The sequence below is a fragment of the Argentina anserina genome, chromosome 3, assembly GCF_933775445.1.
Source record: "Argentina anserina chromosome 3, drPotAnse1.1, whole genome shotgun sequence".
NCBI lineage: Eukaryota > Viridiplantae > Streptophyta > Magnoliopsida > Rosales > Rosaceae > Argentina > Argentina anserina.
In genome coordinates this window covers 10368789-10381795 of record NC_065874.1, presented here as the reverse complement: position 1 = coordinate 10381795, position 13007 = coordinate 10368789, and the positions used below count along the sequence as shown (strand labels likewise).

Sequence of the window (13007 nt, the reverse complement as noted above, 5' to 3'; positions counted from 1 at the left end):
TCGGTACCTCAAGTTATTGATCGTTCGACATTGACAATTTAGTACTTCAGTTCCGTCAACTTTTTGGTTAAAATGTAAGGGCAAAACAGACACTTAAACACTACTGGATCAATCAATGAATCATATGTAACCCTATGTATAATAAATCTTAGAAGATAGAACGATGGAGCTGGATCCCAATCAAGATGTGTAAATGGCCAAATATATAAAACAATTTCTCTGACTTTATTTCTTTGGTTTGATTTTCCCGACAGAAGGGTCAAATCGTTCGACCCTTCTCTCCCAGCCTGTGCCTTCGCCCATGCCCACTTGTTCGAGTATCTTACTGGTTCCATTCTCCAACATAATAGTAGGTGTCTACTGAGTGACCACCTTATGGCTTGATCTGCCTCTCAAGTCTGAAATGATCAAACCCAATGTAAACCATGGTCCTCTCTATACCACTCTCTAGTCCCCTCCCCTCCATTTCTACTACTGAAAACGAGTCAAAGGTTTTCCAGCCCCTCTGAAAACATGATCCATCGTCTTCTTCTCCTTCATTCTCTCCTGCTGCTTCTCTGCTTTGCAACCTTAGCTCTCGGGGCTAACCGGTTAGCACCCGACGAAGGTATAACTCTACAAGAGTACATCAAACATGTACGTATATATATACGTACATGTTTTCTGTGAATATCTTATTGATCGAGTTGGCCTGGGCTTATAAATGAGTGTGTTTGGCTGTATATATGTGGAACGTAGTACAAGCTTTGAAGGACATCGCCAAGACACTGGGGAAGACCGACTGGAATTTCAGCGCTGATCCATGCAGCGGCGAATATGGCTGGATAACTCAGGCGGACAGATATTCGGCCAACAACGTCACCTGCGGCAACTGTACCATTTCCGATTCGGCCAACGCCACCAGTAGTACTGATCGGATCTGCCATGTTGTTAGCATGTATGTTATCTCTCTCTCTCTCTCTCTCTCTCTCTCTCTCTCATACTATAGAAGTATATAACAAGGTGATATATTGTTAGTATTATGCCTATTCGATCGACGTTTCAAAATTAGTTTGATATCAGCAAAATGATCGAACATGATGAGTTGTCCCGTAATAATTAGACGGGTTGTTGCTGATTATTTCTCCATGGGTTCCTTCATCCATAACCCGAGCTCGGAGAAGTGGAGAACTGGAGAAGGAAGAGATAAGAGGGGCCCTATGGAAAATGTGGTCAGAAGTCCATATACAAGATAATTTAAACTTTTAAAGATATCAAAATCAATCAATCATTTTGTAGATATCTCGAAATGAATCTTTAATGCTTCAATCCGACAAACAAGTAGTCTAGTCTGTAAAATTTAGATAACACTCATAACAGTACCCAACGTCTCTAGCTAAGATGACCAAATATTTTACATATATGATACAGGAGCTCCTATGATACATGCATGAAAAAAAAAACCCATAACATTAATAATAATTTTTTTGAATGAATGATTTCATCTTAGTAATCGATCAATAGACACAAGCACATGATATCTATCTAGCAGAAATGGACTGGCGAATACAAGTTATAAGTTGCATTAGTTCACATTAATTGGTGTGATCGATATCATTCGATAAGTCTTCGAGCAAAGTTGTCTTTTCTTAGGAGCAGGAGCAGGTCCAGGTCGATCAAACTCATCAAAGTCTTCCACTTGGTTTTAGTCTTGAGGCAATAATGCAAATGTGTTCAAATTAGAACCATCTTTCCCTATATATATATATATATAAACTATGGGTCAATCAAGGCTGCCTCTACAGAATAATATTGACAATTACATCGATCAATAACGATTACGGTCCCATTGCCATTAATAATAGTAGTGTTCTATAACGCCGATCTTATTCATCGGCTTCCATTTTTACTCTCATCTTTGTCGGTTAGCTCAGCCCATCTTACAGACGTTGATGGAGGGTCCGTTCTGAGACCCAGCCCAAAAGAGTCGACCCGTCCGTGAACTGTAAATTTTGAACTTTTACATTGCCAGCCTTATTTTGTTTCACACTTTGACATCCCCAGACCCCAGTCCTCCATAAAATTTGGAAGAAAAATATAATGCAGAAATTCATGAGGAATGGAAGGAGATTAGGATCATCGTGACATTGTACAACAATGTTCTGAATGAGTTGGTCGCACAATTGAAGCTAAACTAGAGCAATGTGATTTTGAAATGAAATTCTTGGAGTGCAATTGTAGGTAAGTTTTGGCTCTGAGAATTTTAAGCTTTATTCTTGCCAAGGTCATCATCGCCCGAGTTTGATAGAAGCCTGCAGTGGCAGGAGTGCAGGACTAAGGAAAGTCCAGCCATATATTCACTTAGTTACGCTATTTTAAACTGTTTTGGTGTGCGATTGTGAGACCTGTTAGGTACATTAGTATATGTAAATGTGTAACAAGCTAGTGTTTCTTGTATTGCGTTTAAGATCTTTTTGATGATGATGCGCAGACTCCTGAGAGCTCAGAATTTGCCTGGAACACTTCCGGCAGAGTTGGCCAGGCTTCCCTATCTCCAACAAATGTAAGCATGCACCAGGGGACTTCAGTTTGGTCATTTTGGAGTTTCTTTCTTTTTTTCTTTCTAACTTAATTTCTCTTTATATTGACTATTCTTTCTCTTGTATTTAGTGACCTCGCTCGGAACTATCTTAATGGAACTATCCCTCCAGAATGGGGCTCCCTACCAGTACTAGTTAACATGTACTCTCTTTGTTCTGTTTGATATCCAGCTCATGTTCTTCAGCTATGTTATATGTCCATCTTACGCCGTTTCTTTTAAGTAAGATTATTCTAGGCTTTAGTTATTCATTTAACGGCCCCTGAGGATTCTCCAGCGATTCAAATAGTAGCATTTAATGTAATTATTTTTGCAAATAGTATATGATCATCTCCACTTTATGTTACATAGCCTTGTCTTCACATATATAGGTGTTTCTAACATTTGGTAATGGTGCAGTTCTCTTGTTGGAAACCGATTGACAGGTTCTATCCCCATTGAGCTTGCAAATATCACCACCCTAAAAAGTTTGTGAGTTTTGGTTAACAATATTTGTTTCTTTTCCTCCTTGATTTATAGAGATTTTGAATACGTGTATTTTTTAAAAAAAATTTAGTTATTGATATTGATTTTGTTTGGGGTAGGACCATGGATTTCAATAATTTCTCTGGAGGTCTTCCTTGGGAACTTGGACTTTTGCCAAGCATTGAAACACTGTAAGATGTCCCTTGAGAAATTTCAACCCTGATAACATACAACTGTTATATAAGCATTACATTTTTTTATTATTGCTTCCCAATACTTTGTAGCATTCTTACCTCGAACAATTTTACTGGGGAATTGCCGGATACATTTGCAAAGCTTACCAAATTAAAGGACTTGTAAGCTCTTATTCCTACATTTCAGACAAGGTTTGGTAACACTTTATTTGGTCATTAATTCCCCCAGTATGAGAATAACCGGTATGTATTTCCTTTTTCCCATAATTATGCAGTCGGATTACTGACAATTCTTTTTCTGGGAAGATACCAAGTTACATTCAAAAATGGACAAACCTTAAGAAACTGTGAGTGCTACATATCATCATACATGTCATATGTTGAATTCGTTCTGAATATTGCACTGTCACTGATTTGTTTGTGATTTTTTACAGAGGGATTCAAGCTACTGGTTTGACGGGACCAATTCCTTCTGGAATATCTCTATTGACAAGTTTAACTGACCTGTTAGTTCACCTCTTAATTCTTGTGCTGGATATTCAAACAGATTAGGAATTAGAAAGCATTTGTTTTTACTTGAAAACATGTGTTCATGCATTAATTTTATATGCAGGAGAATTACTGACTTGAATGGACCTGAATCATCTTTTCCTCAACTTGAGAATATGAAAAACTTGAAAACACTGTGAGTTAATGCGTACTTGACTACCATTACTGGTTTTACAAGAACTCCTTGCAAATTCAAATTTCTGTGTTACAGGATGTTGAGGAGTTGCAGTATTAATGGACAGCTACCGGAATATTTTTCCAGCTTGACAGAGTTGACAGCTTTGTAAGTGCAGATTGCAGAACAACCAGTTATCCCTGTTTCTTTTTCGTTCCTTTTCTTTCTCTGCCTTATAAACATGCTTTTTCATACATCATTATTCTACTGAGTACTGACAGGATGATCTTGGCAGAATTGCATGATTTGAACAATAACTGTACTGACTTCACAAAGAGTGTAATTGACGGGTAGGAAAAAGGCCTTGGGCATAAATGTGAAAGAGAACAATAAATCTCTTTTTGCTGGAGGGAATGTAAAAATGAAATATGAAGAGGGAATAGTGGCAAATGAAAAAAAAATGGAGGAAGAACACAGAAATTAAAGGAGTTGAAGGAATTTTACCCCTCTGAAATTGGCATGTTCCACTTGACTATCATATATTTCATTGCTTGTACTTCCATTTCTACCATTACCCTTTGTCTGTAACAATGATACACAAGATAATTGTGCCTGGAATCTACCTGAGTCTTTCACATCCTTATATACCTTGAGAATTTGTCTGGTGTAAAAGAGATTTCATTAACTGTAGAAACTTAACATCATCTCTGACTGCTTGCATTGCATGTTCATTAACCAACCAGATATGCTAATCATTTTCCAATAGATTACCTTGGGTTGAACATATCTATATTTTTTTTTGATAAGTTAAATAATATCTAATACTACTTTGATGTTTAAATGACCATCTAAATTTTTGAGATTATATCGTTCTAAAGGATTATCAGTTATCAAAATTTAATGCTTTGCTTCTGCTGTTAATTGATGTGGTGCTGTGTGCCTGCGTCTGATTTATTTAAGGCCTTTCCATTATGCTGTTCTTCTTCTGCGTTGTATTTCCTCGACAGATATCAACTTTATAAGTAATTTGTTCTCTGGAGTGCTAGCAGATTTTAAAATGCATTTGACAATTGATTTGTTTGCAGGGACCTCAGCTTCAACAAGCTAACTGGAACAGTTCCAAAAGGCTTTGTTGCTCCAACAAATAATTTGGATTACATGTAAGAAATTTGTATCAGATCTAGACGACCTTTTGATGTGGGGCAGGCAATTCAAATAAAAATACAGATCTATTGCAACATACGAAGCATTAAAGCAAAGCTACTAAGCATAAGTTTCTTAATAATTAACACTTCATTCTTTACTGAATTGTTGTGGTGCTAATCATTTAGATTTTTAACTGGAAATTTGCTGAACGGAACCGAGCCTCTGTGGATGGTAGGAGAAAATGTGTAAGATTCTCTTCCCAATGCTGATTTATTGTTGCTTAACAAGGAAACTCATTTCTATGTAGGACATAGAAAAACAGATGCATATTATGGTGTGACTTAGAATTTGGATCCTGATTTTCTGTTATATACTCGAGAGAGACATTAACAGTGCATTATGTATATTCTCTGTGTATAGGGATCTTTCATATAACAATTTTACAATCACCCCAGGGACTGTAAATTGTCAGCCACAAGCTGGCTGGTAAGTGCTTCGTTACCCTCATATCAGGCCGGTCTTTTTATTTTTATTTTTTTTATTACATGCTTAACTTTTCAATTTGTATTAATCTCTACAGGAACTTGTTTGCAGGCTCTTCAAAAAGCAACAGTTCGTAAGTTTAAAATTAATCTTCTGTAAGCATGTATAATATATTTAAGGGGAAATTCCTTCTGTGATTGACTATTGCTAGTTGTACAATTTGCTACGTACCTATTCAATAAAGAAGTTATCCTCGGTTAGAATTTGGTACCAAATAAGCGGCAGTAGTGAAGTCACAGATGGTAACTGAGGTTAACTTCGAGTACCAAGTGGTCCACTTTTATTGACTAGGTAATAAGTTGTCAAAGTAGCAATACCTCAGTTACAAAGCAATTAACCCTATACTTAAATTGGTGTCTCCATTGTATATATCTTAATTCTTGCACTTGAATTTTTCATTGAAATTTTATTTTACTAAATACTAATATTTTGGACCATTTTTATTTAACCTGCAGAGCTGTTTCGTGTTTGATCAATAAAACTACTACATGTTCAAAGAGTAAGTGATATTATGTTCAAAGATCTTTTCCCTACTAATTAGTTCTACGAAATCTATGTACATACATCCTTCAGACATACATATGAGTGCTTTTTGATTAGTAGTTTTCTTTTTGACTCATTTTATTTCATGTTAATCAAGCTTAAATCACACTTAATGTGATTGGCATGTGTATGTAGATTTCTGATCATCTCCTTTCAGTGTTATTTATACTTAAATAATTACGACTGACCTATTTTTATCAACCTGAATTAGCAATTGGCAGTTTCTTAGTACTTCCTTTAACAATGCCATACCAAAAAGGAATTGGCTTTACAGTTACAAACCATCAAATACCTCCTTAAAGAGTTGAGTATTTTACCGAATGTATTTTCCATGGATTTTTAGATTTTTTTTATATTTATTTTCTGCATAATCTAATCTGTGCATGTGCACCCTCACTTCTACACCATTAGATGGGTGCTTTGGTATTGTCGTTAGCTTTCAAACATTAATGTATCTTCTTTGAACTCTTTGGGATTCTAAAGATAAAGGAATTAATTAGTATGGTTCAGAGCGTTTGAGAGTTATGATTTTGGATTTTGGATTTTGTTAGGGATAGATTAGTGTCTCTATTACTCAATGACGACAGTTTTATGGATCATACTGCCACTGTCAATGTTGAGTAATAGGGGGAGTGTGTGTGTGCCACTTCTTGTAAGTTGTAGTTTCTGGGGACTTGGTAAAAGAAATAATAGCTAAATGGTAGCTTGCGGGTGTGAATTTCTAATGAATGTGGAACTATCAACTGTATTACTGTTGTTTGGGGTCTAAATATTATTTGTTCCACAGGTTGGTATTCTCTCAATATAAATTGTGGAGGAAGTGCAGTAACAGTTAATGGAACAGAATACGATGAAGATACAGTTGCAAATGGACCTTCATCATTTTACACGAGCAGCACGAATTGGGCGTCAAGCAGCACTGGTTACTTCCCTGATGATGACAGTTCTACTGACCACTTTACCTGGTCTACTAAATCATCTAGACTCTCCATGGCCGATGCTCAACTATACATGAATGCACGCCTTTCTCCCATCTCTCTAACTTATTATGGGTTTTGTCTGCTAAATGGAAACTACACTGTAAACCTCCACTTTGCAGAGATAGTGTTTACAAATGGTCCAGCATATAGCAGCTTGGGAAGGCGGATATTTGATGTTTACATTCAGGTAGCTGAAGACGTACATTTTCAGATGTCTTAATAATAATATATTTATAATTTTTAATTTCTAAACCAACTGTATAAGTGTCTGAAATGTTAAGCTAGTAACTGTAATATGGCAGGGCATACGAGTTCTGCAGGATTTTAATATTGCAGATGAGGCGGGCGGGGCTGGTAAGGCAATCATTAAAAACTATACTGCTGCTGTAACTACTAATACGCTGGAGATCCGTTTCTTTTGGGCTGGGAAAGGAACCACAGGCATCCCTGTCAGAGGAGTTTATGGTCCTCTTGTCTCTGCCATATCTGTAGTTCCAGCAGGTGATTTTGCACTTTAGTCAAGCTCTGTAAACTATCGAAAATTTCTCATATATGTTATATATAAAGTTGCATGTTAGGCGCGCGTTCAGTAACTCAAGTTTTGAAAGTTCAAACTGAATGCTGCATATTCCTTCTTCTTTCAAACAACTGATAATGTGCTCTTCTATCTCTCTGTGTATTACTTTGAAACACCAAATCATTGCATGAACTGCATAACTATATCCCTTTTCACTTAAGGATACTACAAAATGCAAAGCATCAAGATAACAATTGACTGCAAATTCATTTAAGAGAAAATTTATTTTTACTCGTATTAAGGTTCCACCAAAGGGTACCCATCACTCAAGCTCTTTTCTCTTTCTTTTAGACTTCAAACCCCCGGCAGAAACCCCATCAGGAGCCGAATCAAAGAGTTTATCTACAGGTGCAGTGGTTGGAATTATGGCTGCAGGGGGGATATTAGTTCTATTGCTGATTTTCGGTTATCTTTGGTGGAAAGGATATTTAATTCAGGAAAGGACTTTGGAGCAAGGTATTTGCAGTTAATTTTATTATAATGATTTTGTTACTTTTTCATTATGAAGATGATTATAAACACTGCTCCTTATGACTTTACATCACAGACAATATGTACCTGTAATTATGTTGATAATGATTTACTCAACTGTAAGACTAAAACTTTTACATACTTGATGCACATGTAATGCTACGAATCTAGTTCGTATGAACTTTAGGCCATAAATAAGCTCAAATTGTCAAAAACTAGGAATGCCATCTTCCCAACATTTTAGGACAATTTCTAAGAATTTGCTTCTTGCACGCACAGAGTTGAAAGGTATTGACCTGCAAACGGGTAAATTTAGCTTGAGACAAATTGAAGATGCCACAAAAAAGTTTGACATAGCCAACAAGATTGGAGAAGGCGGTTTTGGTCCTGTTTACAAGGTACTTTTCTAAGTCATAATATGTTGCATTTAAGCTTCTTTGATGATTGATTTTTTTTTTGTTAGGAAATTTTTTTATTGACTATATATTATGCTTGCAGGGCCTATTGTCAGATGGCACCTTAATTGCTATTAAGCAGCTTTCTGCCAAATCAAAGCAAGGAAATCGCGAATTTTTGAATGAGATTGGCATGATATCTGCTCTGCAACACCCTCGTCTCGTCAAGCTCCATGGATGCTGCATTGAGGGAAATCAGTTATTACTTGTCTACGAGTACATGGAAAATAACAGTCTTGGACGTGCTCTGTTGGGTTAGTATTTCTCTATTATAATTATTACCAAACTTAAATTTCTTTTCTTCATGCAAAACGTTGTCTGGAATTTTTATAGTAAGATAGATAAATGTAGTTTCTTATAACGTACTAACTCGATCTTATGAACTTTTTAAATTGAAGGTGCAAAAGAAACTCAGTTGAAGCTAGATTGGCCAACAAGGCACAAAATTTGTGTTGGTATAGCAAAAGGTTTGGCTTATCTCCATGAAGAATCACGGTTGAAGATTGTTCATAGAGACATCAAAGCTACCAATGTGCTGCTCGATAAAAATCTTGACCCAAAGATATCTGACTTTGGCCTAGCCAAGCTTAATGAAGATGATAATACCCATATAAGCACTAGGATTGCTGGAACTCGGTAAAGCCCTTTTCTTTCTACTTATCTTATTCAGACCAAAATGAATCGCTGTTGTTTAATCTGAATTTACCCCTACAAGGAAGAAAGAGGTCGTTCAAAACACAAAATTAGAGCAAAGTTAGAGGTCAGGATTATCTAACTGTGCATTTAATTTGTGTGTGATTTCACGATTTGACAGTGGATATATGGCGCCTGAATATGCAATGCGGGGATATCTAACTGATAAAGCAGACGTGTATAGTTTTGGAATTCTCGTATTGGAAATAGTCAGTGGAAGGGGCAATACATTTTGCCGTTCCAAGGAAGAGTGCTTTTACATTCTTGATTGGGTAACATACACCACTCTTCTGCCTACCTTTCTATTTAACTTGAATTTTGTTCGTGCGCTATTTACTTCCAATTTAATCATATTTTCCATTCATAGGAAAAAGATTAGTCATGTGGACATTGCATTTTTCTTCATCATGAACTAAAATCCAGTATAACTCCAGCTTCATCTGCTACTTATTAGCTTAAACACCCCTTCAGCTTTCCATGGATCTCTTATTATATCAAATCTTAGTGGCCATTATCACTTTTAGAGATGTTTGAATACATCCTTCAACAGAGCCAAAAGCTTTCTCTCTGTCTACCACACTTAAATCAGAGAACCCAATATAATTATAAACACTTAAAAAAGCTTATCTATATATCGTTGTTTCTGCTTCCCTGTTTCTAGGCAATTCATCTACAAGAGAAATCAAGTTTGCTAGACCTGGTCGATCCAAGGTTGGAGTCAGATTATAACAAAAAAGACATGATGACTACCATCAATGTGGCTCTCCTATGCTGTAATAACACTGCATCACTTAGGCCAGCCATGTCTTCGGTGGTGAAAATGCTTAAAGGCAAGGCTCGTGTTGAGGACTATGTCTTGGAATCAAGTGCCTCATCTCATGAGATCAATGAAATGAAGAAACATTTTGAATCCAGTTACTCATTGGAGGCCATGGCCCGTGAGAGTACTCAAAATGACATCAGTACAAGATCTCTATCCAATCAATCCTCATTCAGGTTGCTGGATGAACACAGTAATTTAAGACCTTAGAAAATTCTCCTTGTGTAGCTAAGCCCTTGTCTCAAACAAACATAGATACAAACCATTTCTACATCCTATTGTACCTTAATGAAAACATTGGAGTTTCTCCAGCTTAATTATACTAATTGGAATTTGTAAAATCAATTGTTCATATGCTCATAGCTTCTTGGCAATCCCATTGTTATTAAATCAAGTTCATTCTTGTAAGAGATAATCAACAATGATATTTGCATTGGACAAATCCTTTCGATTAACATTGTTCAAACTTCAAAGACGATGGCATAGATCACAAATTTACAATGACATGTCATTGTTCGTATTTGAATGTACATGAAGTATCCCAGCTATTTTCGAGGGGACAATTTGTAATATACCAGAAATTTATAATTATTTTCTAATTATTCTTCGGAGATATTTAAATTGGTGGTGATCCAATTATATAGTACGAGGGAAAAAACGAAAGTATTCGAGTGATTCATACTCAGAAACGATACTGTGAGGGGTCAAGAGTTGACTTTTTATCAGTTAAGAATATCAAAAAACTTAATCCATGAAAGTCGTAGAGTTCATCAATATGAATTCATGGACATGTGGCACGCCTAAATCGGAGTTCGTATGAAGAAGTTACGAATCAAAAAGTATTTGGACATTTTTGAAAAATGGTATAAATAAGGGATTTAAGGAGAAAAAGATAGAGAAAAATCAGAAATTCTTGTTCCATTTTGAAGGTTTCCTTCCATACTACAAACCCTTCAAAAGATTTTGTAACGACTCTAAAATTTCAAGCTTAAAAACTCAAAATTTCAAAGTCGAGAAACACCAAAACAAATCTCAAATAATCGAAATCGTTTTAAATGCACAGCGGATCATTACTGAGTTCTCAATACAACTCAGAAAACCAATTATTACAAACCAAATTTATAATTCAACATTACATAAGATGGAAATGTAATAATCTTCACAATCTCTCACAAAACTCGCAAATAAATCCACACCAAATCTCACACACAAATCCACGCTAGAAACCTCACCACAAGCAGGATACGAACGACTTCAAGTCTCCGGAGTTGTCACTCAATCTCCACTAATCAACATCTGCGGAATTATCCCCTACAACATCGAATTGGTGCACCGGGATTGTAAACACAAACCCGGTAAGCTTATAGCTCGTATGAGTAAAATGAAAATATAACTCGCATATCAAAATATACGAAATTCCACAAATCAACAAATATAAATGCACTCATGAGTTAATGGACGGCCCATCTGGTTGTCCAAAAAACATATGAAAAGAAAGTGCTCATGAGAAATCGGGAACCCTTCTGGTTACCCAAATATATTTATAATACGGGTACTAATGAACGCTGGTACACATCTGTTATCCCTCACGTAGTACACCGCCGATATTGGGCAACCACCCGCTACCCAACATCAAAACAATATGAGTACTCATGAGCAAATAACCACCCGTTACCTCACATGCAGTACTCCGGCAGACAGACTAGAGCTCTAACTGTATCGTAACTTTCGCCCGGCCAAAGGCTAGGTTCCGACTTGCCAAACACGTACAATAATCTCACATCATATTGTACAAAAATCAAGTCCGAAGACAAATCAACATTTGAACAATCTCCATGTTAAAGTCACGTGCAATAATCTCACATCATATTGTACAAATCAAAATCACATGCTCGATAAATTCTTGTCATCAAAATGACATCATCACGATAAAATCATAACAGTATATTATATAGCAAACTATATATATATGTACTTATTTACCATTTATACAATATATATAGTTCACTATATCATATACATGTCATAATTCATAAACACGTCCGAAGACAAAACGTTTAACAAACACCATATTAAAATCACGTACAATAATCACACCTCATATTGTACAAATTAAATCACATGCTCGTCATATAATTCTCGTCATCGAAATGACCAATTCCAATTAATTCATAACAGTATATAATATAGAAAACTATATATATATGTACTTATTACCATTTATACAATATATATGTAATCCACTATATCGTATACATGTCGTATTTCAATATTTAAAACTCTTGCAAAAATCTTGAAATCACCGCAAGGGTAGATTCATAAATATGTGAGATTTTACTCACCTTATCAACTCGAACGTAACTCCATAATTTCCGAAGATAATTCATTTCCTTGATTTATCGATCACCTTGAAAAGATAAGAAAATAATTTAAAAACGTTTCGTAAACCTTTAAATTCCGTAACAGTAATAATCTGTTATTATTCAGCAATTTCTGGTTTTACGAATTGCTGTTCACTGAGTACTATTCACGTATTTACTATTCATGTATTACTGTACAAATACTCATCCATTACGTATTCCTATACGAGTACATACTGTTTATGTATTTCTATACGTATAAATACAATTCAAAAGTACATACTATCTCAGTAATTTTTAATTACTGATTTACCCTTCTGAAATTACTTTTTACATTTACTTAAAGTAATTTATATTTACATTTACCGTATGTAAAATAAAGTTACATTTACCGTACGTAAATCACTTTTACATTTACCGCACGTAAAAATAAATTACAAAATTACCCTTCGGAAACACTGTTTCACGCGCCACTCGCCGGCGACCGCGCGTGGGGCCCACATGCCTACTCCGGCACC

The 13007-nt window shown here is 35.8% G+C and overlaps 1 protein-coding gene across 1 annotated transcript; it reads left to right on the top strand.

The window, feature by feature from the left end:
- The first annotated feature begins 207 nt into the window (after positions 1-207).
- LOC126789070 (probable LRR receptor-like serine/threonine-protein kinase At1g53420) lies at positions 208-10481 on the top strand. The gene is made up of 24 exons (XM_050515129.1): positions 208-607; positions 739-937; positions 2471-2542; positions 2650-2721; positions 2978-3049; positions 3163-3234; positions 3328-3399; positions 3513-3584; positions 3672-3743; positions 3851-3922; positions 3998-4069; positions 4987-5061; positions 5233-5292; positions 5468-5533; positions 5628-5663; positions 6046-6089; positions 6921-7300; positions 7416-7614; positions 7982-8146; positions 8441-8559; positions 8660-8870; positions 9015-9252; positions 9431-9581; positions 9971-10481. The coding sequence occupies exons 1-24, from the start codon at positions 514-516 to the stop codon at positions 10337-10339; spliced, it is 3054 nt and encodes a 1017-aa protein (XP_050371086.1). The 5' UTR covers positions 208-513; the 3' UTR covers positions 10340-10481.
- The last annotated feature ends 2526 nt before the right edge of the window (positions 10482-13007 follow it).

Bases quoted from the DNA above. Each gene is read 5' to 3' on its own strand.
- LOC126789070 (XM_050515129.1), top strand. From the start codon at position 514: ATGATCCATCGTCTTCTTCTCCTTCATTCTCTCCTGCTGCTTCTCTGC. The intron at 3,744-3,850 runs GTTAGTTCACCT...TTTTATATGCAG, and splicing joins TTGACAAGTTTAACTGACCT to GAGAATTACTGACTTGAATG. The intron at 5,293-5,467 runs GTAAGATTCTCT...CTCTGTGTATAG, and splicing joins TGGATGGTAGGAGAAAATGT to GGATCTTTCATATAACAATT.